At 42.3% G+C, this 13,611-nt stretch overlaps 1 protein-coding gene across 3 annotated transcripts in view; it reads right to left on the bottom strand.

Moving 5' to 3' along the window:
* Positions 1 to 5,605, bottom strand: part of Slc35e3 (solute carrier family 35 member E3) — a 35,531-nt gene extending 29,926 nt beyond the window's left edge. Inside the window, exons 1-2 of one of the 3 annotated variants that reach the window (XM_029570337.1) lie at positions 4,995 to 5,605; positions 4,073 to 4,183 (exon numbers count right to left, since the gene is read on the bottom strand). In XM_029570337.1, the coding sequence (XP_029426197.1) occupies positions 4,073 to 4,183; positions 4,995 to 5,396 (513 nt within the window). In that variant the 5' untranslated portion in view covers positions 5,397 to 5,605. The remainder of the gene's footprint in view (positions 1 to 4,072; positions 4,184 to 4,994) is intronic. The other 2 variants (XM_029570336.1, XM_008846969.3) reach the window with 2 other exon arrangements.
* Positions 5,606 to 13,611: the final 8,006 nt, after the last annotated feature.

Genomic DNA, 13,611 nt, shown 5'->3' with positions numbered 1-13,611 from the left:
TAGTCATTTCTCAATTCCTCAGATGAGGAAAAGCCCCCTCTACTTCCTGATTCTACTAAACAGAGGAAAAGAAATGCACGCAGAAGCCCGTAAGAATCAGGAATAGTGGGAAATGAGGAGGGAATTTAGGAGAGTAGTGGGACCCTAATGGCAGTTCCAGATTTGCTTCACTAAACAGAGGAAAAGAAATGCACGCAGAAGCCCGTAAGAATCAGGAATAGCGGGAAAATGAGGAGGGAATTTAGGAGAGTAGTGGGACCCTAATGGCAGTGCCAGATTTGCTTTCTTATGGAAGAACGGAAGAACAGCCAGGTGTGGTGGTGCACGCCTTTAATCCCAGCACTTGGGAGGCTGAGGCAGGTGGATCTCTGTGAGTTCAAGGTCAGCCTGGTGTACATAGTGAGTTCCAGGACAGCTGGGGCTACAGGGAGACCCTGTCTCAAAAAGACCGAAAAAAACAAAGAACAAAAACAATTAACTAGAACCTGTCTTATGCATGGTGGATGCACGCCCATGTGTGTGGCTTCAAGGGAACGTGGACTTTTGAGTCACTTTAGAAACCCAATCAGTAGTAGAAGCTTTCCTCCCACAAGAACTTTTCTGTGGGTAGGATTCCCACTTGCACGGATGACCATCAGCCCTAAAATATTGTATCATTCAGTAAAAACCTTAAAACCTCACATCCCATGTCCTCAAAATGTTACACAAATAGGACTGAAAAGGCGGCTCTGAAGAATGCTCTAGGGACAGTTCAAATATCAATTAGGAACAGCCTGGATCTTGACTAACTTCTCCTGTCCTATTTTTCCTATGTCTAGGTGCCTGTTACACAATCTCTAAGTCTATAGGAATTTACCAAGATCAAAATGGAAAAGCAGGAAATTTGAAGCACACGCCTGCCAGCTTTAACTAGGAGTCTTCTGAGAACATGCAGGACAAAGAAGGCATTCTTCTGCAGCACGCTCTGGAGGGTGGAACAGTGAGCGAAAGCAGGACAGCTGCAGACACTCAGGCTCACCCCCTGCCTCTGGTAACCTGGCTGTTTGCCACACAACTGGTGGGCCCCGACATCTCAGCCCAACTTCTGGCACCACTCCTCCCACATCTTCTAAAGGGCACCATCACCACCCACGGCCATATCCACTGCCATCTTTTCCTGCTGTCACCTACAGCGCTCTCCTCCTTCCTTGATTTTTTTTTTTAGGATGCTGGGATGTAACACAGGGCTTAGTGCATGCTAGGCAAGCACTCTATCACTAACTATACCCTCTGAGTGTCCGAACTCACTGCCTACAGCTTCCAGGCCATTTTCAATTAGCTTGCAGGAACTTGTTTAAAATCAAACTCCTTGGCGAACGCCTTTAATCCCAGTGCTCAGGAAGCAGAGGCAGGCGAATCTCTGTGCATTCAAGGCTACAGGGAGATCCTGTCTCAAAAAAATAAAATCAAAACTCTTCTGTCTGCAAACCAGCTTCTCTTGTGCTGCTCTGCTAACTAATGCTATCACCTGCAGATCCTTACTCTCCTGGCTTGCATATTCAGTCAGGTCCTACTAATTCTTCCTCCAAAAGGACCTCACTTTCCCATGTTCACGCCACTGCCCCAGCCCAGACCCTTCCTGTCTCCCCTTGAAGCACCACAGGTTCCTAGCTGTGCTACCTGTCACTCTTCGGCACTCTTCATTGTAACTAGAGTAATTTTTCTTTCTTTTAAAATTATATTTTAGTATTTTTAAAATTTTATGTATTTGAGTATATTGCCTGCATGTATATAAGTGCTCCTATGTTGTGCAATGCCCATGGAGGTCAGAAGAGGGTATCGGGTTCCCTGGAACTGGAGTTATAGATGGTTGTTATCTGCCATGGGGGTGCTGGGATTCGAACTGGTGTCCTCTGCAAGGGCAGCCAGCTTAACTGCTGAGCCATCTCTCCAGTCCTGAGTAATTTTTTTCTTAAATACAAGGAACCATAAAGGCACTCCCAGTCTAAACTCTTCTGCTCATGCCTGCAGAGTAAAGACTCCTTGTGACACCAAGATTCTGCCATCTGGTTTTGGCAGAATCTCAGCCTTGTCTTCTCACTATGCACCTACAGTCTAGCCTCACTAAACACATCAAGTATGCTCTGTACTTTCACACATATTACAAGGAAAGACCTGCTAAGCTGTCACTGCTGACTGAATTTTTGTGCCTCCAATTTAAATGACCCTTCCCTCAAATCTCGCCTCATCGCTGAGTGTAGATCAGCCATTTCTTTGTTGGACTGAGGACTTTCCTCAGCCTTCAGGCATACTCCTGAGATGAGCTGTCCGCTTGTCAGTTTCCATGTGCATCTTGTAGGGTTGGATTATAGGCTGCTTTTCCTCTTTGTATCCTCAAGGATGAGCAAAAAGGTACAATGCCTGCTGAGCAGACCAGTCAATCATCTTTCTACAACTAAAGAGCAGAGGACTCTTCTCTGACCTCCTCCCCAGTGGTGGAAGAACAAAGAAACTACATTAGGATACAACAGGCAGGTGCAACTTTCTTTAAAAGGAAAAATTTTTTTGAGGAGGGGAGGGGAGGATCTACCTATTTTGGCATAGTACTTGTACTGTTTGTTGATGATGGAACTTTTGCCCATTAGTTAGTCCCCAATCATTCCTTTGTCAATCTCACTGCAAACATCTACCTCAGGGATAAACAATGATTCTAATCTACAGCAATTCTGAAACGTGTGTCAACAATGGCCATAATAACAGTGAGTATCGTGAACTGAAATGACATATAAGGGGTACAAGATATTCTAATATTTAATAGTAAGTCAGATGTGGCGACACATGCCTATTATCCTTTCTCAAATAGTAAAAAGAGGACGAGCAAGATGGCTCAGTGGACAAAGGTGCCTGCTGCTAAGCCTGACTGCCTGAGTTCAATCAAGAGATCCAAATGTTAGAAGGAAAGAACTGACTCCACAAGTTACTCTCTGACTTCCACATGCATGCTGTGACAGGCACGTGAATGCACTCAAAATAAGTGAAAAAAAAGTAAAAAGAGAACTAAGGGATATAATGTGCTCCGTGGTGAAGCACTTCATAGCATGTGCAAGGCCCTGGGTTCGAGGAGGAGGAGCAGCAGCAGCAGCAGGAAGTTAAGAGGGTTTAGTGGGTTTTAGTTCAGTGGTATAATGCTTGCCTAGACTATAAGGAGACCTGGGTTCAATCCTGAGCATCACAAAAATAAAATAAAGTATTCAGGAGTATAGTGTTTTCCATAACAATATTTCTAAAACAATCACTACCAGCAAGTTTAAGATGCCAGGACTATAGTAATGAACTAATATTTCTAACAGATATTTGTGAAAAAAGTAACACTGGTCACATTTTGGCTCTGACTCCCCATGCAGGCACACCCAGAATTTCCAGACCAAGGTTTTCAGTATAGAGAGAACACTGTTTTGCTGTACCCTACACCATGTTAATTTCTCCATCATAAAGGAAACAAAAAACTCACTTGTTGGAATTTATGGCAATGAAGTGAATTTATGAAAAAAAAAATCAATGAATCCTGGCCACAGGCAAGGTACTATGCTTACACAAGTAAAAACACTCTTTTGACATAGATAAATTATTAAAAGCCAATAAACAAGTTGTAACAGCAACATATTTTTTGATGTTAAAAAAAAAATCTATAAATCTGAACTTTTTTTATGTCCAAATTTTCAAAAGCGTAAGCAACTTCTTCGTAGCAACTTTATAATTAAAGAATAAGTGACAAATATAACCAACAAACATAGGAAGCAAAAAAGTCTATTTATTTTGTAAAAACTTCCCAGAAAAAAGTTACTCTGCCCCAAACTTAGATGGGTAAGCATGGGTAGTATGCACTTACAAACAGGGAGGCATTTGGTGAGTATCACACACCCAGGTTTCTCTGTCTCCTCTCTTCTCTTCACCTGGAGTCAGACAATTTATGCAATTATGCTTTCTTCCCAACAGTCTATTGTCTCTATACTGTATTTTCTAAACCTTGGGATACAGCTTCAAAATTTATGAAATCTGGTAAAAGGCACATAAAGAAAAAAAAATTACCAACCACTTGATAAAGGGATGTAACTAAAACACCAAGGGCAGCAAACACCATTCCAAGGAAATTAAACTTCACATCGTAATAAGAATTTAGGATTACACCTACGGTTATAGGAATCTGTAAAGAAAAAGAGGCAAATGCTGTTCAGATTAAATTCAAGAGTGACTTCTTACAAAACTAATCATAAACACATGACCGGGAACACTATTGTATGTTTTCTTCCTTTCGAAAAACTGATTGCAAATCTTATGTAAAGAATTTAATTCCATACAGACACTCACATATAATTCTACTTTAAATCTGGCGTAAAATAGTGAGTCCATGCGTTGTGCTTTTTAAGGAAATACCACATGCATTTACAGGTAAGGAAATGGACCCCTAAACTGTGCTTAAATAACATGAGCATAAACATCAAGGAAAGCATTAAGACATGAAATACTACAAACTAAGTGCTAAACTTGTTTTAATTAATGACACTGGCACCTCTGAAGTATGCCGCTGAAGACATATTCTGAGTCAGGTTCATGCTAAACCATTTCTTTGTCGTATATGATTTGATTGGGACTTTTTATTTTTTTTCAGTTTGAGCTTTTGCAGATATTCTGATAAATATTGAATTGCATCACCTAAGACAACATTCTTTCTCACCAATCATAGCGTTTCAAGATTTCCATCAAACGGTAGGTCTAAAACCCACAGAACACACCCTTCTGGACGAAGAGCCCAACCGAGAGCCAAAAAGGCTTTTTCCACCCCTCCCCCTAATAAGCCTGCCGTTCACAGGCTCTCAGAACCCGACTCTCTCGTGGATTCATGATGTTGGAAAGGAGCCGGGCCAGGCTAAGCAATGTGCATTTCAAATTTCCCGGGAAGAAAGACAACCAGGCTGGAGGCTAAAGATACAGTTGAGCGCAACAGCGCTACTCACCAGTGTAAGCTGTATTCTGATGGAGAAGCTCTTCTGGTAGCAGAAGGTCTGGATAGCTATGATCACCGGCGTGGTCATGGCCTTGGCCAGCTGATAAGTACCTATGGTGTTGTTCTGCAGAGAAAGGTTGGTGAAGACCACAAAGCCACAGAAGCTGAGGGCCAGGAGGAGGAGCCTGGAGAGCGGCAGACTTTTGGGGGCAAAGATGTCCAGCTTCTGGCAGATGTACAAGCCCAGCCAGGTGACCACGAAGTGCACCAGGGTCAGACTCATGTTGGGGAAGCCATGGTGCACATAGATCCATTTGTTGAGGAACACGATGCAGATAGATACCAGCAGGTTGAACAGAAGCCCGGCGGCGATGCGCCCGTGGCCCCGTACCCTGTCGGCCAGCGATGCCATGATGCCCGCCGGCGGCGGAGCGGCGCCCTGGGCCGAGCCCGGGCTGTCCAGTCTCCACGGGGGGCGCCCGGCAGCTCTCCAGCTGCCCTGCCTCCGCCGCGGGTCCTGGCAGACGCCCGCCTCGCGGTCCGGCGAGAGATAGGCATGCGCCAGCAACGCCCAACCAGCGCCACCCGCCGCGCCCTCCCAGCACGGACAACGCGGCAGCCCCACCCCGCCCCTCGTGGCCACGTGACTCGACTCGCATTTCCGCCCGGCGGTGGGCGGAGCGGCGCAGGCGCGGTGGGCGCTGGTCGCCGCTTGACTGCGGTCTTCTACCCGGCCGCCTAGCGTCGGGCCCCAGTGTGGGTGACTAATTTCTGTCAGTTCCCCGACTTTCCAGACAACTTCTCTCCAGCGTGTAGAGTGGGCGGTGCAGTAAAAAACTGTCGGCAAGTTTTACTATAGATGAACAAATTTAATCCTTGGGGCAGGGGCGGAGCATAACTTTTTGAAAACACTTTTAAACACTTTTAAGTCTAAACATACATTAGAGTGCAGAGACAGTATGACCCTCATATCCTCAAAATGTAGCTTTAACAGTATTTTGTCTTATTTGCCTCGTTTTACTTTTTACTTGCATATTAAACAGATCCCATCTTTCACCCCCCCAATACTTTGGTGAACCTAAAAAGCATGTAAGTTTTCCTGTATTACTACGATATGACTTGCACTCCTAAGAGGCTTATCATTAGCATCAAATATCCAGTCCAAGTTCAAATTTGTGAAGGTGGAGAGGACTTTTAAGTTTTCTGTGGAAAGTGCACTTTATATTCACACAAAGTATATGTCTTTCCTCAATCTGCAAAGCTGCATACCACTTATCTTCCACAATTTGATGGAAGTCATGAGAAACTTGGTTTGATTCATTGTGTGTGTGTGTGTGTAGGGGATATGTGTGTGCCACTGCAGGTGGATGGAAGTCAGAGGACAACTTGTGGAATCAGTTCTGTACTTCCATCATGTGGGTCCCAGGAATGGAACTCAGGTCATCAGGCTTGGCAGTAGGTACCCCTACCCATGGAGTTATATCACTGGCCCTTATTATTTTTTTGAGATGGGGTCTCACATAGCCTAGGTTGGCCTCCCAACTCTCCATGTAGCCAAGGATGACCTTCACCTCCTGATCTTCCTGCCCCCACTTGCCAAGTGTCACCAAGCCCTTCAATGTGCTTATAATTTGTAGGTATTTTATTTTAAATGAGTTGAACATTATTTCGTCGACTTAGATGAGCTACTTGAATTTGTTTCTCTAGGGTACCTCTTTTCTAATTGATGTGAAAAAGAAGTTTCTCACTTCAGAGAGAGTAAGTTCTTTGATGACATCTCCAAAATCATGATTAATGAACAGTTTCTTCCTCTTTTTGAATCAACATTTGGCATTTCATTTTTTTAGAAAACCATCCACTTTTCTCGAGAGCTTGTTTGGAGGTTCTAGCAGGAGAGCGCAGCTACTTCGTATACCCTTGACCAAAGAGCAGTCCTCCTCTATTAGGGAAGGCAGTCCTCTTCCAGCGCGTTGAGGGAGGAATGGGACACCCACCTAGCCAGCCAGATCAGCTGAAACAACCCTGGTAATCAATGGAGTGACAGATATTGCAGCCAGATCGCCCTCCCATCCAAAAAATTGTTCATGTTTCTTAAATAGGCCAACATACTTCATCAGGGTTGTACATACTATTTTATCGTATTTTGTACTATTTCATCTATTGTCATATGAAATTATTCTACACATTAGCTTTTGAGTTGTGATTAGCATTGCCAAGAACTTGTCTGTTTTAGTGATCTTTTCAAAGATTACTTTTATTGATTTTGTCCAGTCATTTAATTTTTTCTTATTTCTTGACTGTCATGTTAATTTTTATTTAAAAATAAAAGCAGGCTGGTTAGACGTCTCAGTGGACAATGGAACTTGCCATGAAAATCTAACAATCTGAATCTGAATCCTGGGACAGAAGTTAAATTAGGAGAGAAGCGACTACAAAGTTGTCTTCTGACCTCCACATGCACGTCATGCCACATGCACAGCCACACTCATATTGGTACACACACAGCAATAAATAAATGAAATTTAACAACAACAATAGTAAGAATTTAAGGTTGAAAGTGTCCTCCCTAAGAACAGTTTTGGCCACAGTCCTCAAGACAGTGAGTATGCTTATTGTTCTTAATTTCTAAGTAATCTGATTGCCTTAAATGAATGATTCAAATACTTTACTGAGCACCTGCTAAGTGGCAGCCACTATAACGGGCAATTGGGAGATAAAAGCAAGTAAAAGGAGCCCAGAGCTTTGCCTATAGAACTTAATGAGAAGCCTGGTACCACCAGCATGCACTACGAGAAATGAATATGCCAAAGCAACATGATCCCATGAGCGTATAATAAAAGAACTTGCCCAAACTTGGTAAAGGGGAGGGGGGAGCGTCTCTAAGGAAATGACTTTTTTTTGAGATAGGGTGTGCTATGTACCTGACATACTTCCGGGTACACTCTTCCTATGATGTCACCAAACAGGATGTTTCAAATTTGATCTGTTTTTACTGTATCCTACATGCAGTTGCACTGTCATCATCCTTCCTACATTATGGATTACCCTTACCTCCACTCTCATCTTCATTAAGAGCCTAGGAACAGCTGTGGTGGCACATGCCCGTGTCCCAGCACTTGGGAGGGAGAGGCAGGCAGATCTCTGTGTTCAAGGCCACAGGAGACCCTGTTTCAAAATAGACCCCCCCACCCCGCCATTTAGCCTCTTTCTTCAGTTCAGCACTAAACCCAGAGTTTGAAACATGTTAGGCAAATGCTTGACAATTAAGCTACACTCTCAGTCCTTATTCAACTTTTTAATTTTTATTTTATGTGTATGAGTGTTTTTCCTGCATGTAAGTGCACCTGTGCATGCAATTCCCAAGGAGGCTGGAAGAGGGTATCTGATCCCCTGAACTGGAGTTCAGGGTATAGCTGATATGTGGGTGCTGGGAACAGAACCCAGGCTCTCTGCAAGAGCAACCAGTGCTCTTAACTGCTGAGCCCTCTCCAGCCCCCATATTCAACATCTTAATGTGCAATACTGCTACACCTTCAGTAGAAACGTACTTAAAGTTTTGAATTTTGATCTTTTCTTAGGTTATAATCAGGTCTACCATCCACTTCTACTTAATTTTTGGGTTTGGGATAAAGTTAAGAGTCAAAGTCCATTTATTTTCCACATGCATATTCAGTTGTTCTGCTACAATTTATTGAACACTTTCTAAATCTTGAAAGAATTTATATCTAAAGGAAAGGTGAAAGATTAGTATAATAAACTCAGCTGCACCATTTAGACTCACTCAATATCATTTTGCCACACTTGTTTTATCTATGTAGATTTTAATTTTAAACCTAAAGTTTATAAAGTGCAGATTCTATGACTTTTCATTCTTAAATATTTCAGCATGCATCTCCTAACAATAAGGGCACTTACCTAGACTGCCAAAATTCCCTGCTCAGACCTAAGAAAATTAGTATTAGCATCAACTAATATATAATCTCTCTTTATTCTGGAATTTTGATAGGTATTATGTTAAACATGTTTATCAACTTGGTAAGGATGGACATCTTAAGTATGTTGACTTAAGTACGTTAATCAACATAGTATTTCTTTCCATTTTTAAATTTTTAATTACTTTTATTTTGGGGGTACTGGGGATTGAACCTAGGTATTGTGCACACTAGGCAAGTGTTCAGGTGTTCTGCCACCGAGCTATATACCCTGAGCCCCTTTTCATTTATTTTGTTATTTTTTGGTTTCTTTCACTAGTAGTATAGTTTTCAGTATTCAAATCCTGTATATTTTGTTATACTTATGCTTTTATGCCACTTTACTCTTCTGTCTCATCCTACATAATATTTATTTAGTTATGTTTTTTGAAATAAAGTCTCCGACTGGGCTTGAGCTTGCTATCTCCAGACAATTTTTTCTGCCTCAGCTTCCTAAGTGCTTGGATTATAGGCCTAAGCTACCATGCTTGTCTTGTTCCACCTCATTAAAAAAAAGAGATGCAGGGCTGGAGAGATGGCTTGGTGGTTAAGAGCACTGGCTGTTCATCCAGAGGCCCTGGGTTTGGTTCTCAACACCCACATGGTGGCTAACAACCACCCATAACTCCAGTTCCTCACCCTCTTCTGGCCTCTAGGGGCACTGCATACATGTGGTGCACTTATATACATGCAAGCAAAACACCCACATACACATTTTAAAAAATGGATGCACAGCTGGGTGTGGTGGAGCACACCTTTAATCCCAGCACTCAGGAGGCAGAGGTGGGTGGATCTCTGTGAGTTCCAGGCCAGCCTGGTCTAGACCAAAAAAAAAAAAAAAAAAAAATGCTTAATAAGGCTTAATAAGATGCTGGGGTTTAGATCTGAACTATCCTTGCCTCTAAGTCCCTGGCTCATGTATTTGAATACCTGGTCCCCAGCTGGTGGTGCTTTTTAGAAAGCTGTAGTACCTCTGAGATTTGTGGCCTGGCTAGAAGTGGATGTCCTGGGAGTGGACCTTAAGGATTATATCCACCCAAGTGCTCTGCTTCCTGTCTGCTGCTTCAGTGTGACCAACTACCACATGTTCCATAATTAATCTTTTCTCACTTAAATTGCTTCTGTCTGGTACACAGTTCTATCAAAGAGTATTTCTGTAACTAATACATAAATTCTAAAATTACTCGTTAAATAAAATATTCTAGGCAGAGCCACTGTCTCTACACCTTTTTAAAGAAAATTTTATTTATTATTTTTATTTTATGTGTATGCGTGTGTTGCCTGTATATAGGTAAGTGCACCTGTGTCGTGCAATGCCTGTGGAGGACAGATGAGGTGTCAGATCCCCTGGAACTGGAGTTATGGATAGTTAGCTGCCATGTGGGTGCTGGGATTCAAACCCAGGTCTTCTGCAAGAACAACCAGTGTTCTTAACCACTGAGTCCTCTCTCCAGCCCCTCTACACCTTTTTATAAATGTGTCCAGAAGACAATGCTGTGATCAACAAGTGTTGTCTGCCTTGAGTACCTGTCTCTGTTTGGCCAGATTATCCCAAGCTTAGCTAGTTAGCATCACCTACGATATATTGTATTTAAAAATACTAAACTTTAGGGACTGGAGAGATGGCTCAGGAGTTAAGAGCACTGGCTGGTCTTGCAGAAGACTCAGGTTGGACTCCCAGCATCCACATGGCAGCTAACAACCTTCTGTAACTCCAGTTCCGGGAGAATCCAACTCCCTCTTCTAACCTCCATGGGCATTGCATGACACCAGTATACACTTAGAAACATGCAGGCAACACACTCATACACATAAAAATAAAATACTTAAAAAAAATTACTAACTTTATGGTCCCATCTCAGGCCTCCTGGGCTAGACCTCTCCAGGGGTGATGTCTATATATATATATTTAAAATTTCAAGTGATTTGGATGATGAGTTAGCTTTGAGAGTTAATCTAGAAATAAGACAACTGCACTCTCTTCCCCATTTATAAGCCACCCGCTGAGCTAACTCGGCCTCTGTGAGCATGTGCAGAACACTCACCTTTGCAAGGTTTTACAGATCCTGATTTCCTAATATGAAGTGCCTCACTGTTCCAGCATTCTTCCTTTTGCCTTTGGAAACTTTGTGCCTTACTCAAACTTCAGGTGAAATGCTAAATCTTCAAAGACTTTTCAGCTGGAGAGTTTTATCCTGCTTTACCTGTTTTTGTTTTTTGTTAACATGTATTTATTTGTGTAAGTGTCTGGGCTCACATATGGCATGGAGCACATGTGGAGGTAAGAGGACAACTTGGAAGAGTTGGATCTCCCCTTTCTGTTAGATAAAAAGGTGACAGGGGTTGGGATCACCGCAAAACAGAAACAAAGAAGACTCTGGCAAAGCGAGAGTTTAATGGGTTTGGTGGGCCTGGTCCTCAACTCGGGTATATGGAGGAAACCAGCAGCTTAATGGCTGCAGAGGGGTAGCTTATGGGACAGAATGCAGAAAAAGAATAATTTTCTGCAGTTTGGGACTGTTTTGGGGGCTGCTTGCTCAGGGAGGGTGTGGGGTCTGTACCTGGTGAAACTTATTGAGGAAAACATCTACTGTAAAACATGTTTTCTACAATTACAGGGTTCCAGGAATTAATTATAGCTAAGGGCTTAGGAAACCTGTTTGTCAGCCTGTGGAGCATGCTCTGGTAATCGCAATACATTGGTCATTATTTTCCCAGAGCTGCTTTTGTTAACTTGCAGGTGGCTGGGAGTTGTTTGACTCAGTTCCTCTTAGGGCCCTCACAGTTTCTGGGTCTGGGGACACCTGGATCTGAACCCTATCACTCTCCTTCTCCATGTATGTTCACCAGGGATCAAACTTGGGTCATCATCAGCCTTTGTCATATACACCTTTATTCACTGAGCCATCTGGCTGGCCCCCAAACAATTTGTTTTCCTCCCTTCCCTCCAGCCCTGGCTGGCCTCCAGTGCTGTGATCAAAGGCATATACCACTATGCCTGGCTGATAATTTTTTTTTTTTTTTTGAGTACATTGTTTTTTTGGTTCTTTTTTTTCCCGTCTTTTTGAGACAGAGTCTCACTGTAGCCCCAGCTAGCCTGGAACTTGATATAGAGACCAGGCTGGCCTCAAACTCAGAGATCCTCCTGCCTCTACCTCCTAAGGTCTGGGATTAAAGGTGTGCACCACCACGCCTGGCTGATAATTTGTATTTTTTTTTTATTTTAATTTTTATTATTTTTATTTTATGTGTATGTGTATATTGCCTGCATGTAGCTAAGTCACCCGTGCCATGCAATGCCTGCGGAGGACAGAAGAGGCTGTTGGATCTCCTGGGACTGGAGTTTCGGACAGTTGTTACCTGCCATGTGGGTGCTGGGATTCGAACCTGGGTCTTCTGCAAGAACAGTCAGTGTTCTTAACCACTGAACCATCTCTCCAGCCCTGATAATTTGTATTTTTTAATGGAAACTTCTCTCTCTCTGTATATATATTTCCTGTACTAAAAGGGCTGGAACAGAGCTTGTCTTATATTTACTAGTACATTCAATGCTTACTATGTGTCAGGTACTATGTTAAGTCCTTTAATGGCAGTTTTGCTGAAGTATAATGATATACGTATTTGGACATGTCATAATGAAGCCCATTATTTTGTATGCTAATTAAATTTTTTTAATTAATGGATTTGCTGAATGAGAAGTAGTAAGCTACAAATGTTTTTTTAAATAAATAGCATTTTGTATATATATATATTTATATATAATTTTTTTTTTTTTGGTCTTTTTGAGACAGGGTCTCCCTGTAGCCCTAGCTGGCCCGGAACTCACTGTGTAGACCAGGCTGGCCTTGAATGCACAGACATCCACCTGCCTCTGCCTCCCAAATGATGGGATTAAAGGTGTGTACCACCAGGCCCTCACATTTTGTATTTTAAAACATTCTTCCTAGATTCATCTTACTAACTTTAATATTTAGAAAAATACTAACTTTTATGGTAAATGAGAAATTACCTATCTGGGTTGAAAATGAATCTATTCTTTATTCTCTTTATAATTTTAACAAATCAGGAGGTTATGATTACAGAAAAGTAATGAAAATTTAATTTCCCTATTATATTACATAATAAAGATGGAGGGAGAGAGGGAAGGAGGGAGGGAGGGTTGTGGGATGACTCAGCAGGTAGAGGCACTTGCCACCAAGCCTGAAGACCTAGTTCAATCCCTGGGAAACATATGGCAGAAGGAGAGAACCAACTTCCTGAAAGTTCTCCTGACCTTTACATGTGCTCTGTAGGTACACACCCACACACATACAAATAAATAGAAATCCTTTTTTTTTCTGGTTTTTTGTTTTGGTCTTTTTGACACAGGGTCTCTCTGTAGTCCCAGCTGTCCTGGATTCACGATGAAGACCAGGCTGGCCTCAAACTCACAGAGATCCGCCTGCCTCTACCTCCTGAGTGCTGGGATTAAAGGTATGTGCCACCACACACAGCAGAACAGAACATTTTAATTTTGTATAATTTCATTAAAAAAATACTTAGGGGAATATGGATATATACTACATTTTTCTCACTGTCGTCATAATATTATGAAAAGTACAAAATTTAAATGTCTAAACTTCACATTTTTCCTCAGAATACCAAAGAAGAAAGCCA

The sequence above is a fragment of the Nannospalax galili genome, unplaced genomic scaffold, assembly GCF_000622305.1.
Source record: "Nannospalax galili isolate Female #2095 unplaced genomic scaffold, S.galili_v1.0 scaffold463, whole genome shotgun sequence".
In the NCBI taxonomy this organism is placed as follows: domain Eukaryota; kingdom Metazoa; phylum Chordata; class Mammalia; order Rodentia; family Spalacidae; genus Nannospalax; species Nannospalax galili.
Note: the sequence above shows the minus strand (reverse complement) of the source record. Positions and strands in the feature narration are given on the sequence as shown.